Genomic DNA, 22,411 nt, shown 5'->3' on the forward strand with positions numbered 1-22,411 from the left:
TTTTCTGTCTTACAAGAGCACTCTTAACTAAGAGGTGAGTGCAGACAGGAGCTTTGTATTCTCCAAGGTACTCTTGCTTCCTCAGTCCTCGGCAGATGCTCCTTACCTGCTCCAGGTGGAAGACAGCTGCTGAAATTCTCTGCACACGCTCCACGGTCTTTTCTGGATTGGAAGGTTCTTCACTCTTCAAAACATCCTTGTAGAGATTCAGTTGCCACTTTACAGCCGGATCATCAGACTGAAAATTAAAGCTCACACATGAGATAAGGAATCTCTGATACCTCCTGTACTGAAATAGCCTTTCACGTCTAGCACAGCTCCATATTAATTAAGACAGTATTCTATTATTGCCCCTCTCTTATTTTCTCTGTTATCTTCTTCTGTAATACCAGAGATGCTGTGCAGGAACTTCTCATTCTAGCCCATATGTCCTTTAACTCTTCTATTCCTTTCTCTATATTGAATTCTAATTCCTTAAAGCAAACTTCCAATTCATAAATTCTTGTTCAGCTGTGTCTAGACTAATTTTTTACACATAAATTGGATTTTTAGTTTCAATGACTATTTTTGATTTTTGTAATTACTATGAGGTCTTTTTAAATAACATCTTCCTTCTTCTTTAACAAAAATTATGTCCAAGTCTTGATTTATGGATTCTATTGCCACTTTTATCTCTTTAAATATTGTAGCCACACTTAAACTCCTATCTGCAGTTCCTTAGGCTTCAATTTTTCTCTTTGTTGCATTTTCTGGCTAATAGCAGTGGGTTTCATTTCACACTTTGTATTTTTTACATATGAGCTTGTCTTCCGGAGGAGTTCTATTAATTGGCATCTCAGCCCATATCCTAGGGGGTGGAGTCTCTACAAGTGGTTTCATGGTTGTCTTTGCAGGAGATTCTTGTATTTCACTAATTCAAGGCTAATTTTATGTAAGTTTCTTGCTCTAAAATTATGCACAATATGAGTAATTAAGTTCCACAGCTATCTTCCTTTAAGGTTATTAAAACTCCAGCCCCTAAAATACATATCTAGTACAGAGAACTCTACAAGTATTTCCAACTGCATCAACCTCTCCTCAATACTATGATTTAGTATGTCTTCTTTTTTTTTTCTGGCACTTGGGATTTCTTTTTACTGCCTTTTTTTTTTGGGGGGGGGGGTAATATGTCCCCTCCCCCTATCATTCCTATATGTTTGGGATGACAAGAAGAGGCTATTTGTGCCAGCCTACTTCTCCATCTTAGGGAGTAACGTATCTGAGGAAAGAGCTGTTCAGATCCGCAGGCCTGGGGAAATGTCAGCCTCTATGATAAAAAATTTATCTTGATTTTTCTGATTCTACCAACTCAGATGCAAAAAGAGTTTGTTTTCAAATCTCTAGAGCAGGAGGTGCCAAGATTCCCCCCAGGGGCCCTGCTTCACACTTTAGCAAGCACGGCTGTCAGTAAAGTGAGGCCTGACCCAGCCCGGACTGGGCTGGATGTTCGTTCACAAAGTGGGAGCGGGAGACATGCTTTACTGGATGCCTCTTTGCAATAGCAAAGGAAAGAACAAAAATATAAAAATTAAGGGCAGAGAGCTAGTCCCACCAATGTAACACAAGTACTCTGAGACCGTTTCTAGAAAAACGTGAGTAAATGAAGCGTGCAGATGGCACCCGGAAGCCAGAAGGAGGCCTGTGTGGGTCCTCATTGTCTTCCCGTGCATCACCTTTTCCTGCAAGTGCAAGTTATTCCGCAGGTGTTCCTTCACCTCTTCATCGGTGTCCCTCTGTGGAAAGAGAAGTTCCATTTCATCCCAGAGGTCTCTACGCAAATGAAAGGTAGGGTGCAGGACGTATAGACAGCCAAAGGCGAGTTCTGCTGGGATCTTTATTATGAGAACGAAAGAAGAGAAGTGACAGGCTTGTTCCAAAGGGAACACGCCAACTCCCGAACCAGCGCCAACAATGAGGGCGTGCTGCCTCTGTGCCCCCAGGAGGACGGAGCACCGGTCCCCACCACCTGCCTTACATGCTCGGCCACGGCAGACGGGCACTTACGCAGCTGTATCGTGATTTCGCGAGGGAGATCAGCTCCTGGTCGCCCGGGGTGCACATATTCAGACCAATAGGCAACATCTTCTTGAGCGCAGCCACGATGAGGGAGGTCTGGATGGAATACAAGTCTCCCCTCCGCTTCGTCTTCTTCCGCTCCTGGTCCTGCCCTCCGGACTAGGAGACGAGGGTGACATAACAGAGGGGCTCAGTGAGCCTGAGGGGAACTCCTCACCTCGGGGCAGCCTGCCTGCTTGTGGCCCCGTCAGTACAGGCAGGGCCGCAGTACAGAAGGACAGTAAAAGGAGTGTGTTCAACAGCCAACCAGGTGGCCGTAAAACCCCGAGCCCCCTCCTTGTGCGCATGCTCACAGGACCACAGGACCACACACACCACGGACACCGACGGCCTCTGCTCGCTCACTTCTGGGCTGAATGAACAAATAAACTGGTGTTTTAAAAAAATGATTTGAGAACTGGCCAAATGACTCTGCCTCACACTTTCTCACCCCTCACAGGGAGCGTTCATCCAAGGAAACAGTGAGTTTCAGAGAAGAGTCCAGTGCACTGGGCTGAGGCAACCCCCCCAGGACCCTCAGCGTCTACAAAACAGGGTGGTGGGGTGGAGGCTGCTCAATCAGACAAGGCACGGCGGTGACCGCCTTTCTCATGATGTCAGGCTCTGCAAGAGCAAAGCTTCCCAGGCGGGACCTTACTCGCAGGACCCTGCCTCAGCTGATGGGCACCTGCTCAAAGTGTAAGAGTGTGTGTGTGTGTGTGTGTGTGTGTGTGTGTGTGTGTGTGTGTGTGTTTGGGGGTAGGGGTGGGGGGTGGGAGAATCAGAAGCAGAAAATGAAGTCAGGGACACTGAGGGAGAGCAAACTGGTGCTCACCAAAGCTTTGCTTCATGAGGCGCCCACAGAGTATCTGCAGCAATGAGGTGGCGGCCCTGCAATGTACACTGAGCCCCAGGGCCCTGGGAGCAGGGCAGAGACCAGATGCCAACCCTAGAACTGGTGTCTAAGACCTGGGACCCTGGGCTGGAGCAGAGTTCATTTCATACAGGATTGCCTTTCCGAGAGAAGAGGGGGGTCAGCATGAACAGTGCCTTGGGAGGATCTCTTTAAATTACTTTCCAAAGTGTGAAAGAGGTTCATAATTATTAATAGACACTCGTAAAATGATGCGATTTCTGTCACCCAGTTCGTGGCGGCTGCACCTTCAGGTGGTTATATCACAGAAACCGCTGCACAGCCCCTGACCAGTGAGGGAATTCTACCGGCTGCAGGGCCACCGTGGGCCGGGTGCTCCAAAGCAGCAGGCCAGGCCCGGACCGCAGTGGGAGGCGGCAGTGAGAAATATGAGTGGGAGGAAGAAATGAGGCCAAGCAGCAGCGGCTTCTTGTGTTCCAGAACATGGACAGAAAGCTGGCTCACACGGGACCACAGGAGTCCTCGCTATCACTTCCCGAGCGCTTGCAAGGTTCCGTCATGTTCTACCTCCGGTGCAGAATTCTAAAGGTTGCAGCTAAGGCTAAACTCATTTACAGTCTAAATTACCCTTGAAAATGCTTCGAATCATTCATGAAGGATACAACCCAGTTTTAAGTATATAAACTATGAGACACCCTGCACATCTTATAAATTTAAAAGATAACTCGCAGCATGCTGTTTACAATACAGTAAATGTGCAAAATGTAATGATGTGCATTTGATTCACAATTTAGTTTATTGCTCACTCTCTATTTTATCTCACCAGTCCCAGCAGTTTATGATCAAATGCTGCTTATATGATGTGACTCCAATGTGCCTGCTACTGAAATAAGACATTTCTAATCCTCCCAACAACTCTCAGAGAAACAAGTCGGTTTTATTGATGAGAACATGATGCTGAGAAAGTGAAGTGATTTTTGCAAGGTCACAAAACAAGTAGCATCTGAGTCAATATGTAGACCCCAGCTAGCTGTCCATGGCTCCCTTTCCCCTTTCTAACTAAGAGCTACCTGGGGCCCAGTTCCTGCACACACCCCCTCTCTCCACATTCCTGAGGGAGAGCGCTTGGGGACAATAACAGCAAATACACATTAATGAAGAGATAGAGAAATATTTCCAAGCAAGAACCTGTATGGATCACTGGAAAATTGTCTTAAGGTTTATTACACCATATATACATTTTATGCAAAAATTCATGGTTATCTGCCGATTTCAAATCCTGGAGCTTAGTCCTTGGAAAACCCTCTTTGAATCATGGGAACCTTGCAACAAGAGGCAGGAATGTACAGTGTGAAGGGCTGGGACCACACAGTACGTGGGATTCTGACTCTGCAGGGCACAACATGGTAGCATCTCCCAGGTCTCAAGCCCTGTCAGTATCCCTATCCTTGTTAGCATGCTGGCCGCAGAGTGGCAGCTTAGGAAGGGAGCAGAGCTAGCAAGGAGACCTTGAGTAGGTTAGGGCGAGGCTTGGCTGGCTTCCCTGGCTTCCCCATCCCAGGGTGGGCAGGCCTACATTCACTCTTTGACAGGCAGTTGTCTTCCCTGGAGCAGGCCTGGAGACCTCCAGGTGAGAACATCCATCGCGTACCACCCCCCGCTGGTGATCACAGGGCAGAGGGTGGCCAGAGCCTGAGACCTCTAATACTAGGACAGAAAAGACACATCATGCATTTGACCTGTACCTTTACTTGCATGGCCTGTGTGGAAAGACAAAAGAAAAGAAACAAGGAGAAGAGTCAGTCAGTAAAAGCAGGGGTCCAAGGCATAAGGTACCACATGTTAGTCATAGCTTCTGAGCCCCAGTTCCTCAGCCAACACAACAGAAACTCAACCGCTCTGGGAACCAGTTGAACATGGCATGTAGAGTGAATGGGAGATTAGGATGAAGGTTAATTTGGCCATAAAGACTTATACCCAGACCAGGCAATGCACCCCCGGGGCCAAGATCATCTCAGAGACCAGCCTTCCAGAGTGTGTGACATTCACACCCAGGTCTCCAGATAAATGCTTTAGACCTAAAGTCTTTCCCGCTCCCCCTTACTTTCACCTGGGTGAGCTGCAGACAATCTGTCATGTAAACAATGACCCCATTTTGTTTTTCTTCCTCCCACCCACATTATCACCTCTAGCAGATCTGTGGTTACCAAAATATGTAAATGTCTAATTACTATGTTGTATACCTGAAACTAATATTATATGTCAACTATAATTTAAAAAATTAATTTAAAAAAAGAAGAAGAAAAAGAGAGGGGTCAGACCTGAGCTCAAGGGTGATGGGTGTGCTTCTGCTAAAGGTTTGCTCTTTAAAAAAGGACTCTAGGAGTATCGCAGGTGGTTCAGAATCACTCCACAGCCTGAAGGATGGAGCACCTCCCTTCTTGTGCTGTGACCTTTATATACCTTAGGTCAAAGCCTCCCACACCCTACAGTTTCTCATTTTATTCTTTTCTTCACATGTTGCTAAGATTAGTTAACTCAATGCACGTTTGCTAATACTGGAAATAGGTTTTTAAAAAAAGTTGCCTAAAGCGTTTTATTTTCTAAACAAAAATTTATGAATTCCTATAACTTCAAATTTCCCCCAGTAGTTTAAGATGATTTTATGTGTGAACTTAAGGGAAAAAAATCACAGACTTTTAAGGGATGAAGGAGCTGAAGAAGGAAAGGGGGTAGAGAGAGGGAGAAAAGAGAGGGAGAGAAGGAGAGAGGGAGAAGAAGATAGAGAGCACTCAAGCTGCAGATGTATAAGAACAAAAGAAATAAAAATAAAAACAAAAAGTTGGGGGGCTGGAGGGAATGAGAGAGATAGAGAGATTGAGATTGAGAGAGAGAGAAGAATAGAGAAGAGAAGAAAAGAATGAATAATAGGGGATATTGGAGTAAGAAGAAACACACACAATTCTGAATACCCTTAAAAAACAGACATCTTCTAAACTATTCCCTGTCCTTTTACAGTACACTGAAACTACTTATGGGGTGCAGTGGCTTTAAACAATGAGTCACTCCAATATGTCCTGCATCACAATTCTTTCATTGTTTATAATCTTGATCAAGGAACTGGCATTTCTTGGGCTAAATGTGTTCTAACTTACCATTGCCCTCCGAGGAAGCTGCTGCCATTTTTCCAGAAAACAAAACCAGTTTAAAAACAAAACAAAACAAAAAAACATGTGCTCAGCTTCGTTATGTTTAGCTTAACATACATTTGCAAACTGGTGCTATATTAACAAAATATACAATGAGCTCTCAAAAACAAATCTGCTTTAGCCTCCAGAGAACTCACACATCTTTGAACTGACCTCAGTTAACCACGTCTGAGAAGGGTGGCCCACTGTATATTTTTCTCTGCTTCCCTTCTATTCGCAATGGCGAGTGCAGTGTGTGGACATGCAGCATTCCAGTACAATGGCTGCCATGTACACTGCGGCCAATTCCACTTACACACCCGAATTCAATTACGAGTGGAGATAAAAGCAAGCACAGGTGACAAATGACCACTCAGATCAGGTAGTAGGGAGAACCTCTCATCTCAGGGAGGCAAAGGCAATGAAAATTCAATCGACAATAAGAAAGAATATCCCCCTCTTTGGCTTCTCAATATGTAATTCTACATCCAAAAAGCAGTAGTAATGACTATAAGTTGCTGTGTTGGAGGCATGTATCTCTCTGAAATAGTGCCCTGCACATATGTAATATTATTTTTTTCCTACAGATGCAATTTGAAATTGACTTTTAAACAAAACATCCTAGTAGAGCTACAGGGAGTCAAATAAATTGGGGCCCAGAGGAGGTAAGTGAATGAGGCAAGGCCATAACCCCAGTCAACTGTTGGGCCTAATGTCAGACTTAACTTTCTTTTAGTTTCTAGTCCTATTTACTATCACATTTTGTGTCTCAACATATGTAAAAGGAACAATATTAATATCTGTTGCCCTGAGAAACATGGAAAATATTATTTAATATCTAGGGAGGGTCTTCATATCCCTTACACTATAACTTTGACTTCATCCCATGTGGCTCAGAAAAAACTGGCATACAATGTCAATGGGAATGAAGTGAAAGTGTTTGCTCCTATAGACTAACCTTATCAACAGGGGAGATGCAAAGATTCTGAATATGACCATCCTCTGACAAGACAAACATACCCTTTTCCTCATACAGTGATGTGAATGAACATGATTTCAGGTTAGTTTGTTAGTAGGTTAGTTGTGAAATGTCAATTCTTTTCACCTTATCTCTTTCCAAGTGTAAACCCAAGGACCCCAAGTATCTACTCAGCACCAGAAGGTTGAGATATCTTTGCCATTTCGGCTCCTCTGGGATCTGAATCCTTGTATCAGAGCCATTTCCACTGCTTTGCTGTCATCACTGATGATGACAATGAATTCTAGCTGGTTCATTCCTGAGCCAATGGATATACTTCAAGTTGAAGGTAGCATGGAATCTGCCCGGGACTTATTTAGGTAGGCAGGGTAAAGGAGAGCTTGTGGTAGCTGTAAGAAGACCCTTCAGAGGGAACTTAAGATAAATGTCCAGGGATCAGAGTCTGAAATATCCTATATACCTGACAGGAGCAGCAGATGTGTTTGCTAAAAGTTGAATGCAAAATAAAATTTTGAAAATTAAATAAATAATATAAAGCTCAAAAGGATCCACAATAGGTAAAGTTCCTAAGATTCCTCTTGAATGTGAATATATACTCCTGATTGCTCCACTTTGCATGTACACAATTTTATTTATCAAACTTTATAGAAAAGTGTAGATTAGATTCAAAACTTCAAGAAGCATTTTTTGGATGCTGGAAGAAGTATCAGTGTCAACATAGCTAAATGATGGAAGGGCAGGAAGTTCAGAGTGCCTGAGTTGATCAGAGCTAGCCAGACATGGTGGAGATATGAGTGCTGATTTTTGGTGTCCCACCAGCCCCTTGTCTGCAACTCCAACTACATAGATCTTCCATCTCAAAAGATTATTTGGAATAAGCCCTAAGAACTACACTACAAACCCATCTTTCCAGAACTGATTTTCACTTTTGAGGGGTCCCCATGCACACTCCACCTTCATAGTCCTCTAAGTCAGCACTGTATCAACAATGAGAGAGATACACATCCCAGCTGTTACATGTCACTTATACTTGACATACATAGTCAATACTCATTGAGGCATGCTTCTCAAGGGAAGAGAATCAAAGGTAAGCCATAACAGCTGGTAACAAAACATCCCATTTAAGTAAGCCTGGCTTTTGTATGTACACCTGAAGGAACGTGTCTCAGAATTCTCTCCAATCAAAAAGCAAAGCCTCTCTGTGTATAGCTGACCTAGAAGGACCTGGAGGCCACTTTCCCTTCCCATATTTCTGCTACAGTCCTCCCTCCATGTAACTTTTTTTTTGTCAGACAGATATCTGGTATGCCCTCTTTCAAACATTTCCTGCAGGAAGATGGACAAATGTCTTGGTTTCTGAATGCAACTCATGTGGAAAATAAACAAAGGGCATTAAGAGGTCAGCACAGTTGAAAGAAAGCAGCTACTGGATGTTCCAGATAGGAGGAAAACAAGTATACTGTAAGAATATGTACTAATGAAATCCTCAAAGCAAAGTAATTTTCTAATCAGAAGGTGACTCTAGGCATCCGTATTTTTGCAACATCACCACACAGGAAGTAGTTCTATTTTAAAACTAATGACAGCAGGTTTGTTTTAGAGGCCTCTCAAATGCCTTAGGCAAGCCTTGAAACATAAACTTTTGGACATATAAGCAGCTATTTATTCATAAAAATGTGACAACCATGCTTATTTGAGAACAGTTTCTTCTGTTCATTCTCAAAGAAACAACAATGGACATTGTTGGTTTGACTTAAATGCTGTACGGAGTGGATTCTTTCATATATCAGAGATACATAGGTTAGGTGAAGGTTGAAAAGTCTTTGGAATTGATTTCTAAGAACTTACTTTTGACATCTTGCTTTTGCTGTCTCCAGTTAAAAATGCCAAATTATTAATTTCATTCTGAATCACAAAATTTTGCTCTTCCCTCTTGAAGTTCTAAGTGGGGTTTGGGGGAATAAAAAAGCAAAGATTACAAGACAGTTCCCTGAGGCCTGTACCTTTCACGCTGTCTCTAAGCCCAGGGCCCAGGAGTCCTTACGTGAGACTTGCACCACAGGATGAAGACCTCTGCCACCATGCGGAAGAGCTGGTCAGAATCAGCATCGGGGCTTTTGAGCCAGTTGGATCTGAGTTGAAAAGTAAAGGAATATGCATATGAAATTCAGTACTAATTAAAATAATCATACTCATTGGACATTGGATGCACACATTTATCCAGATAAAACTGTATTCCTATAAGAAGGCTATCAATATACCCCTCCTATGCTTAGATATAGACATGTATTGTAGATATTTTAGAGGACTTACAATAATCATTTCCATTGTTTCCAAAGGATTCAAGGATTATTTTAGCAAACAGATGTCAGAAATGAACATTTCAAAACTGTCAAAGATAGGTTTTTTTTTCCTTTAAACTGATGAAGTGATTACGGTTACACTCTAAGTTTTGGGACAAATGCCCTTTAATACATAAGGCAGGCAAAACCAGGAAAGTCTTGGTCATTATGCCATCTAGTCTTGTCATTTACACTTATCATTGTCAAGCCTCTGAAATGCTGAGCATTTTATAAACAGTTCAGGCCTCATCCCTTTTCCTTACAAAGCCAGTTTTATGAATAACATTTGTAAGACAATATGTTTTTCACTGTTGACTGAAGTGCTTGGCAGAGACCAAATATCTCCTATGCCCTCAGAAATGGTTTGGAAACTCCACATAAATGGACATTATCCATTTCTTTAAAACACACACACACACACACACACACACAACAGGCTTAACAAAACTCGCTTCATTTATTTGAAAAAACAAACACAGTAGCAGCAAGAAGGCTAAAATGCAGTAGAATTCAGCCAACTTCTAAAAGTTCTCTTTCCCCTAAGTATCTTACACATTTGAGTTAAATTATATTTTGAAAGGGCTGAGTGAGCTGGCATTTTCAAATATCTGTAGAGAGTGATATAGAAATTAAATTGTCTATCACCTTTCTTAAAGAAAACTTTGGCTTTCACGGATGGCCTGAAAAACGCAATGTCCCTTGGTGCATGCAGAGTAATAGCTATCAAAAGCCAGTTTCCTAAGTCCTGAGACATCAGAATGAATTGCCCTGAGCATCCTTACATTCTTCACATTCACAGAGAGCACGCACCAGGCTAAGGAAGAAAGGTTAAGACTATGAGGCCAAGACCACTTCTGGGTCCCTCTCTCATCTCCTGAATTCCTTATTGCCTTGAGTTCCAGCCTCACAGATGTTCTTATCTAATCCTTCTTGTTTTCTTTTCCAATTATTCTCTTCTTTATGTGGCAGACACTATAGGTTATTTACTCAGTCTATTCCCTTCATAGGAAAAAAACACCCCATTTTATTCAGGTTGGCACTGTGCCCTGCTGAAGGTCACATTACCCAGCTTCCCCTGAGGGATCACCATGTGACTAAGTTCTGATCATTGAGCTGGAAGTGGTAGTTGTTGGATGAGCCTTCTAGAAAAGCTTTCTAAAAAGGGATCAGATAGCTGAAGGTGACTTTTTGCCTTCCTGCTTCCTGTCTGGAATGATAATATGATGGTTCTAATTGGCATTTTGCACTATAAAGTAACTTTGAAGATGGAAGCCAATGTTAAGGATAGAAAGACAAAGCATGGAGGGTCTCCAGTAAGCAGCACCACACTAATCCTGGGTTGGGTACCTCTGCACTTCTTTTATATGTGAGAGTTAACTTCTACTTTGTTTAGGCCACTGTAATCATATATCCATTAGCGGAAGCCAAATGCAATCCAAACTTGAGGCTTGAGATCGATAATGCTTTTTGATTTCTTTCATATTGATTTTTCAGGAGCACTTTTTCATGGTCGAGTGTCAAGTTTGATCAAAACTGGCAGCTGTTCATTCTTTAGTGTTTTGGTTTAAACAAGCTTTATAGGTTTGCACTGTGCTCTGAGAGGGAAGCAACGAGAGTCATATTCTCTCCTACCAAGGAAAAGTACAGCCACAGGCAGTGTAACAGCAGCACTGAAAACAACCTTAGGTCAACATTTCCTCCCAGGAGAAAGAAGACGATTTTGATCCCTTTGCCTTCATATGGGAAAGCAGTTTCTGCTGAATGAATTTTGTTTTCATCACTCTTCTTCTAAGAGGCAAATCTTTACTTTTTATTTCTGGTGAACTCCTTTCACCAGATTTAGAGTGGTGGGTATGCATGAAGAATATCTAATTAAATGTCTTCCCCCATGTTCACAAACTCACTGCACCTCTCTCAAGCCAGAGTAAGATGGTATTTGCAGATGAGAAGATCCTGACCTTGCCTCTCCTCCTTGCCCAAAGCCTTTCTTCCTCTCACATGATGTACCAGGCTCATCTTCCCCTGCTCCCATTCTTCCACAGAATTCATGATCTCTCTTAATATCCAGACACTTGATCCTTTTAGAGGCACTTAACTGATTCCTGAGTCTCTTTATCTGCACTGCATGCTGCCAAAGGGCCATGGGAAAATGCAAGGCTGTAGGTGGGAAGAAGGTTGGGTTTAGAGGTAATGATCAGTGGAGGTGATGGCTGAAGCAACCCAAGTGGATAAAATTAATGTGCATATTGATGGAGAAAAGAAGCACAATAATAAACTCTTGGACGATGGCAAGAGTAAGGAGAGTTTGACTTCCATTCTCAAAAAGGTAAGTTATCAGATTTTGAAAGAAAGTAAAGCCATGTTCCTATGTTCATGGTCAGGTTGTCTGACTTAGAGGTAGGAGCATCTCTCAGCCTTATTTCTGAGCCTCCAGTAGAAGACACAGCCTGAAGCAGTCACTACACAGAGTTCCCTTCAAAAGGCTGAGAGATGAGTTTTCTCCAAAATCACACTATTTAAAGTTGTTTGCTTCCATGTTCTGATTGTTTCTTATTTCCAGGGAGTTGCATTTTTTGAGAAAGGTAGTCAAGCCAGTGTGTCTTGTAGAGAGATTGTCCTGGACCTATGTTGACCTAGTATCTTCTGGAGGAGGAGATGGAGAGCTGCTTTGCCTTGCTCTGACTGCCCCACACCACACTTGGAATTCCTGCTTGTTCTGGGTCAGCCTCAGGCTGAACACTGACGCACGGCATTTCCAAGTGTTGTAGATGGTGAAGAAACTTGAAACATTGCCATGCCAGGGCTGAAGGAAGTACAAAGGTCTAATGTAACGAGGAAAGACAGGGAGGAGAAGAGAAGATGGCCCCCTTCAATATTTGAAGAGCTGCCACAAGAGAGATTGTCATTAGTTTTGTGTGCCTCCAAAGAGCAAGATCAGAGCCAATGGTAGGAATTACAGATTTGAGCTCAAATGGCTTAAACTGTCTGAGACTAGAATGGGAGTTGCACGCAGGGAGAGGTGTGCCTATTGTGTATAGCCATAGAGGATAATCAGAGGCAAGAAATGCACTGCTGGAAAAAGGAAGGGGGTATTTATTCATCCAGTTAGAGGGTAGATGAAGGGACCTCAAATATTCCTGCCAACTCCACCATTCCAGAACTCCAAGCCAGCTAATTCTTTGGGGTAAAGAAAGGACTTGAAAAAGGTAAAGGCACACACATAGGAGGAGGCATTTCCAAGCCAGGCTCAGATGACCATGATGCTCCCTGGTGTTCAGGGAAGAACAGGTTGAAAAGCAGGGATGAATGAATTAATGATGATCTCAAAGACTCTCTGACATTGCCATTTTTAGCACTGTCAAACACGGTGCAGGCGGAACACACTCTATCTTCAGTCTTGATCATCAATAGTGACAAATGGCATTAAAGAGCTATTCTCGGAGCAACCTTACTCTGCTTTCATTTTTGTTTTCACCTCAAACTCTGACAAATTCCTTCCCTAAACTGTTAACATAATATGTTAATCAGAAGTGACTAAAATGATGACTCTCAAAGCAGGATTTCTTTTGAGAAAGTGAGTCAAATGTCCCATAGATAGGTAAGGGATTTTATGACACACATACACACAATGTGTGTGTGTGTGTGTGTGTGTGTGTGTGTGTGTGTGTGTGTGTAAGGTATTTATTTTGAAATGCTAAATATAAGTAATCTTAATTATTTTAAATAGTACATACAATTTGCCTTATATAATAAATTCTAAAATGGGCATATTCAGGCCTATTTCCTGCCCATGACAGAATGGCATACCACTCAAAATGTTAGGAATGTTCCCTCAAATATTCCTTAGGCTTTTCACTATCTACAATGAGGTATTTTAAAATCAAGCTTCCCCAAATTTGTATTTTAGGCCTGCAAGAGTTAAAGGGTATGGTATAATAAAAAAGATCTATTTGGTCTTTGACTCCCACTAGGACCAACAATACTTTGTTCCTTTTCCTGTTTATGGTCATTAGTCTCCTATGTGCTCATTTCCCTCATCATTCACGTTAAATTCCATAGTCAATCTTCATAATCACTACTTTACATATACCCTCGACTCCCTAACCCATTTTTTTCTTTGTCATACTCACTTTGCAAACTTCCAACCCTGATCAAATCAACCTCTCTTCCTACTCTGAGCCAAAACCTGGCAGCAGAATTGACTGGAGAAAAAGACTTTAAATTCATAATCATGGATCTCAAGTGGGGCCCTTAATGCTACTTGGCATCACACCACACTTCTCTGGTCCATCTGCTCTCCCACCTCTCCCTGGCCACTGTCTTATATCTTCTTCTTACTCCTCAAATCTCTAAGCAACGTCTCCCCATCCTCACTCTTAGCCGATCATCTTGCTTCCTACTTCACCGAGGATGGAAGCAATCAGGAAGGGATTCCTACAGATTCTACCCATCCATATACAGGGTGTCCCCCCATAAATGTATATACACTTTAACAGCTGATAGCTGCTTTAAAAATGAAATGTACTTTAATAAGCACTGCCTTTATAATAATTCTGCCTCCCTGCCTGTTGTTGTGAATGAACTATCTGAGGCTGATCCTTTGCCTGTTTAAGGGGCATTGCTTTAGAAACAGATCTTGTAACATAGAAACCCACACATGAAACCTATATGTTCATGTTGGCCAAAATCACCCCAAACAATTTAATAAATAAATAAAATAAAAAGAAATCCTCTCTCACTCTGATCAATTTCCTCTTCTCTACTGGATTATTCCCACTAGCAAAGAAACAAGCTGACTAGTCTCTCATCTTAAAAACTCTTCTCTTGGCTCTACTTCTGTCTCTAGCTACCATCCCATTTCCCTGTCCTCCTTTATAATAAAACTCCTTGAACAAGTTGTCTGTATTGCTGTCTCTAAATCCTTTCCTTCCATTCTCTTCTAGTCCACTCCAAAGAGGCTTTCATCTCCATTGCTCCACTGAAACTGCTCCGGTCAAGGTTACCAATAAACTTCATTCATCATTCTTTCCTACTGGAAATGCCTTATAAAGTTGGCACCCAGGACACATCATTCTGTTGGTTTCCTCCTGTCTCATTGGTTACTCCCTCTTAGTCTCAGGCACTGGTTCCTCCTCCTCTGTCTGACTTCTTCATGTTGGAGAGCACAAGGGCTGAGTCCTTAGAACTCTCTCCCCTTCAATCCTTTATCTCATCCAGTCTCATGGTTCTTAAAGACTACATGCCAATATGTTGATGACTCCTAAATTCCTATGTCTATACCAGACCCCTCTCCTGAACTCTGCACTCATATTCAACTGCCCACTCAACACTGTTATTTCTATACTGATTAGACAACTCAGGTTTAACATGTCCAAAAGCGAGGTCCTGATCTTCCCCTAAACATCTTCTGTACCCACAATCTTCCTCAACTCAGCTGATAAAAACCCCATCCTTCCATTTGCCAGAATCATCTTTGACTTCACTCACCTCTTTTTTTTCATTCCTAATCTGGAAGTCCCGAGGGCTCTACTTCATAATAGACCCAGAATCTGATACTTTCTGTCAACTTTCATTATTACCATGCTGGCCTCAGCCAACATCAACTTTTTTCTTTTTCATTTTTTAAATTAAATCTTTATTGTTGAAAGTATTGCCTCCCCCCCCCCCCAACCCCCGCCATTAACCCCTTCTAGCCCACCTCTTTTTAATTGTGGTAAAATACATAAAACATAAAAATGGCCATTACTGACAATTAGTACATTCACAATGTTGGGCTACTATTTCTAAAATATTTTCAGGACTCTAAAAGGAAACCCCAATCCCATTATGCAGTTGTTCCCCATTCCACCCTCCTCCTCCAAACCCCCTCCAGTCTGGCAACCTCTAGTCTGCTCTGTCTCAATCAGCTCTTGACTGGATCATTGTGAGCCTCCCAACTGGTCTCCTTACTTCCTTATTTGCTTCCATCCCTCACCATAGTGTTCAAATGATGAGTCAGATCACATCACAGATGAGCTCAAAACCTCCACCAACTTCTCATCTCACTCAGAGTAAAAGCCAGTCTTCACAGTGGCCTCCAAGGCCCTGACTCATGTTGCCTCTCCGACATCTACACTCTCTGCACCCCTCACTCTTCCCCAGCTACACTAGTCTCCTTGTGATCCCTTGAACATTCCAAACACACTCCTTCCTCAGGGCCTGCACCAGATGTTCTCTCTTCCTGGAACACTCTTCCCAGACCTGCAGGGTTCCTAACTTCATCTCTTTAGGTCTTTGCTCAAATGTTGCTTTCTCAGTAATGTTCTGTTTACAACAGCAACTCCACCCTACCCTGGCACTCCTAATTCCCCTTACCCTGCTTTGAGCAGATTACTTTTATATGTAAAGTGTATATTTAAATATAAAAGTAAGTATAGATAATTATATAAGTACTTATTTTGTTTATTGTCTGCATGCCCCACTCCCCTCCCAGAATGAAAGCTCCCTACACCAGACATCTTCATTTGTTTTGTTCATCCTGTTCCCCAATGCCTGACAGTCTACTGAATGAATTCATATCTACTGAATGAATGTGTGACAGAACAGCAGAAGGGCAGGAGTGGGTCACTGCTGCCCTTATTCGACCAACTCCCTCTCACCTGTGGTATTTGAGGATGGAAGGGGTGGCTGTGCCACTGACCATATAGAATCACTGGTCAAGGAAAGCATCGCTCAGAGGTCACACACTAGGGATTATTGGGCAAGGGAGCTGGTGGAGGCTGCTGTGACCTCCCTCTATCACTTTAACATAGCCAAATACCACCTTCCTCCCTGTGGATATGCTCCCCAGGCCTCCTTTGTACCTGTTGTTGTCCACATAGCGGATGAGCATGGGGTAGAAGGCGTAGAGGTCTCTGCAGAGGACTGCGAACTCATCCAGGATGAGGAGCTCCGCCTCCTGTGTGTCCCCTTTGCTGTCAGCTTTCAGCTGCTCTTCCTCCTGCACAGTCTTGACAGCCTTTTTCTTCAGCTTCTCCAGAGTTGGGATGAAGTGGCTTCTGAGCAGGTCAGGCCTGGCTTTGCTGATGATTGGCTGGGCGTACACTGCGTTTGCAAACAAAGGGCCTCCCCCTCATTTCACATAGTATGACAATTGATGAAAGGAAAGAAGTGACACTTGAGAGGTTGAGGCTCTGAAAACCCATCAACTTAGGGTGGCACCTGTTCACACCCCCTAGTTCTCCCTAACGGCTATCTTGAATCATATTATAGTATGGTCATGCTGGTTTTGACTCACTAGCTAAATTATAAACTCCTTGAACAAAGCATTTTGTTCATAATAACCAGTACTGTGCCAAGCCAAGAGTAGGCACTGAACACTATGCTTTCTGGTTATTTTATAGAAAAATCTGTTGCTAAAAATATGTTAACGCAACCATAGTTCTTAGCATCCAACACTTGAGAACTATCAGCCCAATGCCTGGAGGCTCCCCGGGGCCCTGAGGAAGGCAGACAAACTATTATCAGTAATAATGAGCTGAGAGGGAGAGGTGGCTGCTAGAAGTCAAAGAGCAGAAACAAGCCTCAGTGGGACTTGGGACTATCATCCTGACCTTCTTAATGAGAAAGATAAAAACTTTATGTCTCACCCTATTTGTTAAACGGAATATCCTATTGGCTCAATTCATAATAAAGAGAAGAACCTCAGTGATTATATTAAAAAAGTGGAACGAAATGAATGAGTCATGAACTGTTGACAATGTTAATGTCTATTTCAAAGTTTCTTTAGCTTAGGGCATTTTAACTGAAAACAGCCTACTTTTCAGCATTTAAAAAATCTTATTTTGTCTTATTTTTTAATTTCATAAAGAAGACCATTTTGGAAAGAGAAAGTGACGGTAGCTCTCTGCTGAGATGCATTAACCAAGAAGTCGAAACTCAGAGCCATGAAGGCTTGGATTTCACCCCACACCTCATCCCACACAGAGGTGTCTTTCTGCCTTGAGCTATAATTAGAATGGCTACTCCAGATGTGGGTGATTTGGGGGTTACTATTTAAAATTGATTTTGTTCAGGTACCAGGAATTAAGTGGCCTGATGGTAGAATTAATTCATCTGTGGAATAAAAGGTCAAGTTCCATTCCCATCAGTGCCTCTCTTGCTGTGACCTCTTTTCTCTCTGCTTCTCTAGGGGGCTAAGGGAGCTGTTCCTTTATCTCCTTCCTTCCCTTAATCCAGATTTACAAATGAGAGCTCATCAACAAATGCCTCAGGGTTAACAATATTCTAGGGCTAACAGGTAAGAAAGGAATGCCAACTTTATGTACTCATGTCCACAGAAGCCTCTCTCTCCTATCTAGTAACCATTAGCACCCAAATATTTATAATTTTGATCTCAGTTCATTTCTGAGAAAAGAAGGAGGTAGGAACTTTTCTTCCTTGGTCATGCAGAGGAATGCCTACTAATTTATCTGGGAAGGGAAATACCCAGAGTTAGGCTGATACTCCTTGGGACTCAGCCACCATGTATCACGGTCCAGGACCTTGGGTGAAGTTGTTCTGGTGGACTCCTCTATCTAAATTATGGGTCCATCCAAAGAAAGGACTTTTCTATCCCTTCAGACTCTACTTTGACACAGAGAACACTAAATACTCATGGTTTCCTGACTGTGGAAAGTATGGTTATTCATTTTCTGTCTTTCTTTTCTTTGAGGTTGCTCTAGGAACAGAAAATCAGCTAACACCATTTATCAAGAGCCTACTGAATGTAAGGAGTTCCAGAGGAACACAACTACCCTCCCCCCCATCCCCCCAAAAATCACCCCAAAACAAAGTGATACGACTGTGAACCTGCATTAGAGAGTGCCCAAGAAAGCATAAAGTAAGATACAACTGCCAGAAACTTACAGCACAGCCCAGATGGCAGGGAATTTTATAGATGTGCAGAACACAAAGGATCACTTATCAAGAAAATAGGGACAATTATTACCAGAAGAGCAAAGGGGATTCTTAAGTACCAAAAGCAAATGAAGCCAGGATCATGTGCGTCAGGTAGAGTTTATCAAGAAGGTCTCAGAGGCCTGGACTAGCTGGGGAGCGGGGCAGGAGCATTTGCTCCAAGAAACTCTACAGAGGAATAAGTCAATTCTTTTTACTGTTAAGTAACAAAGGTGGGTAGGGAGAACAGTTTAAAGAGAGTCTAAGGTGAAAAGAGGCTCTAGGCATCTTGGTCCCTGAGCTGGCTGGGGAGAAAGGCATCTGTGGTACCTGCGATGCGCTTCATCCAGGAGGCCTCATCGATGCCCAGGTTGTTGTTGATGATTTTCAGGATGTTGCCCAGGATGACGCTGAGGTGTTCTGAGGTGACTTTGGTGCACCAGGGCCCTGTGCTGGGGGGCAGGTGCTCAGGCCCCTGCTCCCACCAGTAGGACAGGTAGTTGCAGAGCATGGGCAGGATCACCTCGATGACATGGGGCATCTCTGTGTACCGGGCTCCGGACTCGGCTAGGTGGTGGATTTCCTTCATGAGGCGTTCCAGCGGGGGGATGTCAGGACACATCTCTTCCACTGTGTCTGGCACCCCCAGAACTGGCCGAGAGCATACAGGAAGAACAAAAGGGCAATAATTCAAAAGCACAATGGTGCAACCTTCTCTTCTCTGTCCCACCCTCCCTTTGGTCAGTAGGTGTGAGTTTCCACCCCAGAGCCTTGCATGTGAGGGAGCCCTGGATGTGGAGCTTCTGTCAGCTGAAGACTGTAGCTTCCAGAGGCTGGGTTATCCCCCCACATGTCACACTCAGCTTGAAGCACTTAAACAGAAGGTTAAAGGAGCATAACAGGGACCCAGCTGAGGGGCATTTCCCAAGACCTCTCTGTGACCAAGCTGGTCTCTGGGCTTCTCCCTCCTGTCCTGAGTGCGTGCACTGCAGGGAAGGCATATCTAGTTAGAGAAAAGCCACTAATGGGTGTTTGGTTGCCAACTCGTGGTTCAATCACCGGGATGGCATCTGCACTGCTTAGAAAAGGAAAGGAAACCTCATCACATGTTGCCTCAGCGGGACCAGAGACAACAACACGTTCCATCCAGTTGGAAGTTTTGGGAAAGAAACATTGCACATGAGTTGATTTCTGCATTTACAATTGACCTGAGGTGATCTGTCAATCACTTAGGCCTTTTTGTTCCTGCAGGCATATGTGCAAGGAACAATGAATAGCCCTGCCCTTTCCTCACACTGAATGACTGCAGTCACTTCACTGAACAAGGACAGACAGGATGAAGTGGCAACAGAGTTCCACATTAAAGGTTATCAGATATAAGAGGAGCCAACAGAAGCAGCCAGGGGCTAGCTGTCCTGTTCTCTTTAAGGAAAAGGACACTTTCCCCCTAAAGCTGGGAAGAGAGACTGGAAGCATCCTGAGCTTCCTAACAGGCGAGAAGACAAAAAGGGTGCTGAGTGAGGGACACGGCTGGTTGAGAAAGAAGCACAAGCCCAAAGCTCTACAGGTGCATCCCTTTATCTTACTGCTCCCCACAGAGTCCACCTGGGCCTGGGGGTGGGTACACGCCACCTTAAGGCCAAACTTCTCACGCTGGGCCAAAGCATCAGGCACCACAGTGGCGAGGAAGTCTGAGAAACCACAGGAAATTGTGGAGCATTTTCCCAGAGCATGAGTCCCACTAGAAGATTTGAGGAGATGATTTTTGATACTAGAAGTAAAGTTCTCATGAATTTCTCAGGACAAAGCAGAAGCCTTCAAATAGAAGTTTGTGTTCAGTGAAGCGGGTTATGCCTGCAGGCCCTCTGCTACTATTGGTGTTGCTGCTGGTTGGGGGTCTGCTTCAGATCTTGGGTCCACAGTAGCTGAAGGGTTAATGAATAAGGGGCCAAGGCAAATTCTTTGGCTTTTAGAAATACTGGCTGGTTGAAAGGGACTGTTTTGATCTTCCTTGTGATCATACTGCCTAGAGCAGACATACAAAATAACAACCCTGGCTACAATGGAGTGAGTGAATCTGTAGCTGAGACAGGTGGTTTTCCTGGGTGGCATGTGGCAATGCAATGGACCCCGGGGAGCTCCCTGCTACAGATCAGTCCCATGAGGTCCCAACACGCTTTCCTTAGGATGACTTGCTGTTGTTATCACTACGGCCTTTGGTAAGTAGCAGGCTAAGGATCTCTCTGCCTTGGAAGCTCGGAGTAGACCAGTATTCTTTAAAATCCAGACCATTCAAAAGGATTCACAGCATGAAAGCCAAAGACCCCTGGCCTCCCGGATTTACAGTGGCCAGATATGGTCCCCTGTCCACACAGGCTTTTTCAGAGAATAAGTCTAGCCTCTATCTTTTAGCAGAACAACAGCAATCAGGGGTGACCTCAACATGGGGACCTAGGGAGACTCTCACAAACAAAATTTTACACAAACAGTGTCAGAATAAAGAGGTAAAGACAGAGGAAACTGTCTACCTCCAGCTCTGCACACAGAGTAATGCCAACCACCACAGTGCAACTGAAGCTTACAGTTGTTTGCTATAAAATTGTAAATAAGAAGGCTCATGTGTGTGTGTGTGTGTGTGTGTGTGTGTGTGTGTGTGTGTGTGTTTAAATGGCGTGTAGACAATACCTCCACAGGAATACTTTTTTTCCCTTAAGGAAAACATAAATGCCATATAAAACCACAGAATGAATGCTGCTGAGTTATCTACCTGAAAAACAGCCTTAGCGGGGTCTTGTCAGAATCAGACACAAGACTGTTAGGGAGGATCATCTGAACGACTGTCCTTTCATCTTCAAGATCAACAATTTTTAACCTTTCGTAGCTCATGGCACACATAAACTGATTACTAAAATTCTGCAGCACACCAAAAATATATATTTTTTGCTGGTCTGACAAAACATAGGTTTAATTTTGCTTCATTCACACCAGATGGTTATTGTTGTGTTGGCTATTGTTATTTTTTTATTTGACAATCTAAGGGAAAAGAGGTCAGTGCCTCTGACTAAATAGTTAGGTATTGCATGTTTTAAAAATTCTTGCAAAACACCAGTTGAAAATCGCTGTTCTACATCAGTGGTTCTCAAAGTGAAGCCCTCCCACCACCACCAGCAGCAAAGTAGTGATAGGACCTTCTGAGTCCAGACCCACTGGGTTAGAAACTCTATGGGCTGGACTCAGCAAGCTTCATTCTAACCAGCCCTCCGAGGGATTCTGATGTACGCTGGAGTTTGAGAACCACTGAGTTAGATTCACAAAGTTGTATATTCTTCACTGAGCAGCTCTTCCCTCAAGAAGAGGGCAGCAGAGAGCTCCACCTCTTTGGAGTGGAGGCAGAGCTTCCATGGAAACTGGACCTCCTTCCTCTGGTTGATTATCCCAGTTAGGGTGTGCAAAGTAAACTGGCTGGTGATTAGGATGTTTTGGCCAATCTAATGTTCTGATTAATAGACCACTGCCACACATAACCAAAGATTTTATCTAGTTTTGGATAACTGGCACATAATAGTATTAAGCCTTTTCTAGGCATCTCTTTATAATTTTTGGATGAGTCAGAAAATGCACCAGGATCTTGTAGGGTAGGAGAGTTACTAATATGAGTAACTGCTGGCAGAATACTAACTGTCAATTAATAGAGATGTCCAATTGACTGAAGGCTTGATAAATCAGTTCATATTGTATTTCTAAACTGAAGACTCACCTCATTTGTCACCCTATACATTCCTGCCCCTTCTTAATCCCTTCAGTCGTCCACTTTATATAATGAATGAAGTCTACTTCCATAGAGTCTGTTAGGCCATCACTCATTCTCTGACTCCAGGCAAACTTGGTTACCCCATAATACATATTCATGCACAGTCTACTTTTCAAGAGCCATACACGTGATCAGCATTCACTCTTTGATTAACTGAATGCTGAAAAACATGGGCTCAGGGGACTTGGGTACTGAGTCCCACAGTAT

The 22,411-nt window shown here is 43.2% G+C and overlaps 1 protein-coding gene across 1 annotated transcript in view; it reads right to left on the reverse strand.

Moving 5' to 3' along the window:
* The window catches only part of RYR3 (ryanodine receptor 3), a 370,839-nt gene that overhangs the window by 47,526 nt on the left and 300,902 nt on the right, over positions 1-22,411 (reverse strand). The window contains exons 66-73 of the mRNA XM_036346438.1: positions 18,724-19,044; positions 16,320-16,560; positions 9,180-9,267; positions 8,984-9,076; positions 4,714-4,728; positions 2,044-2,214; positions 1,713-1,772; positions 107-238 (exon numbers count right to left, since the gene is read on the reverse strand). Coding sequence (XP_036202331.1) covers positions 107-238; positions 1,713-1,772; positions 2,044-2,214; positions 4,714-4,728; positions 8,984-9,076; positions 9,180-9,267; positions 16,320-16,560; positions 18,724-19,044 — 1,121 coding nt within the window. The remainder of the gene's footprint in view (positions 1-106; positions 239-1,712; positions 1,773-2,043; positions 2,215-4,713; positions 4,729-8,983; positions 9,077-9,179; positions 9,268-16,319; positions 16,561-18,723; positions 19,045-22,411) is intronic.

This window comes from Myotis myotis, unplaced genomic scaffold (genome assembly GCF_014108235.1).
Source record: "Myotis myotis isolate mMyoMyo1 unplaced genomic scaffold, mMyoMyo1.p scaffold_m19_p_1, whole genome shotgun sequence".
NCBI lineage: Eukaryota > Metazoa > Chordata > Mammalia > Chiroptera > Vespertilionidae > Myotis > Myotis myotis.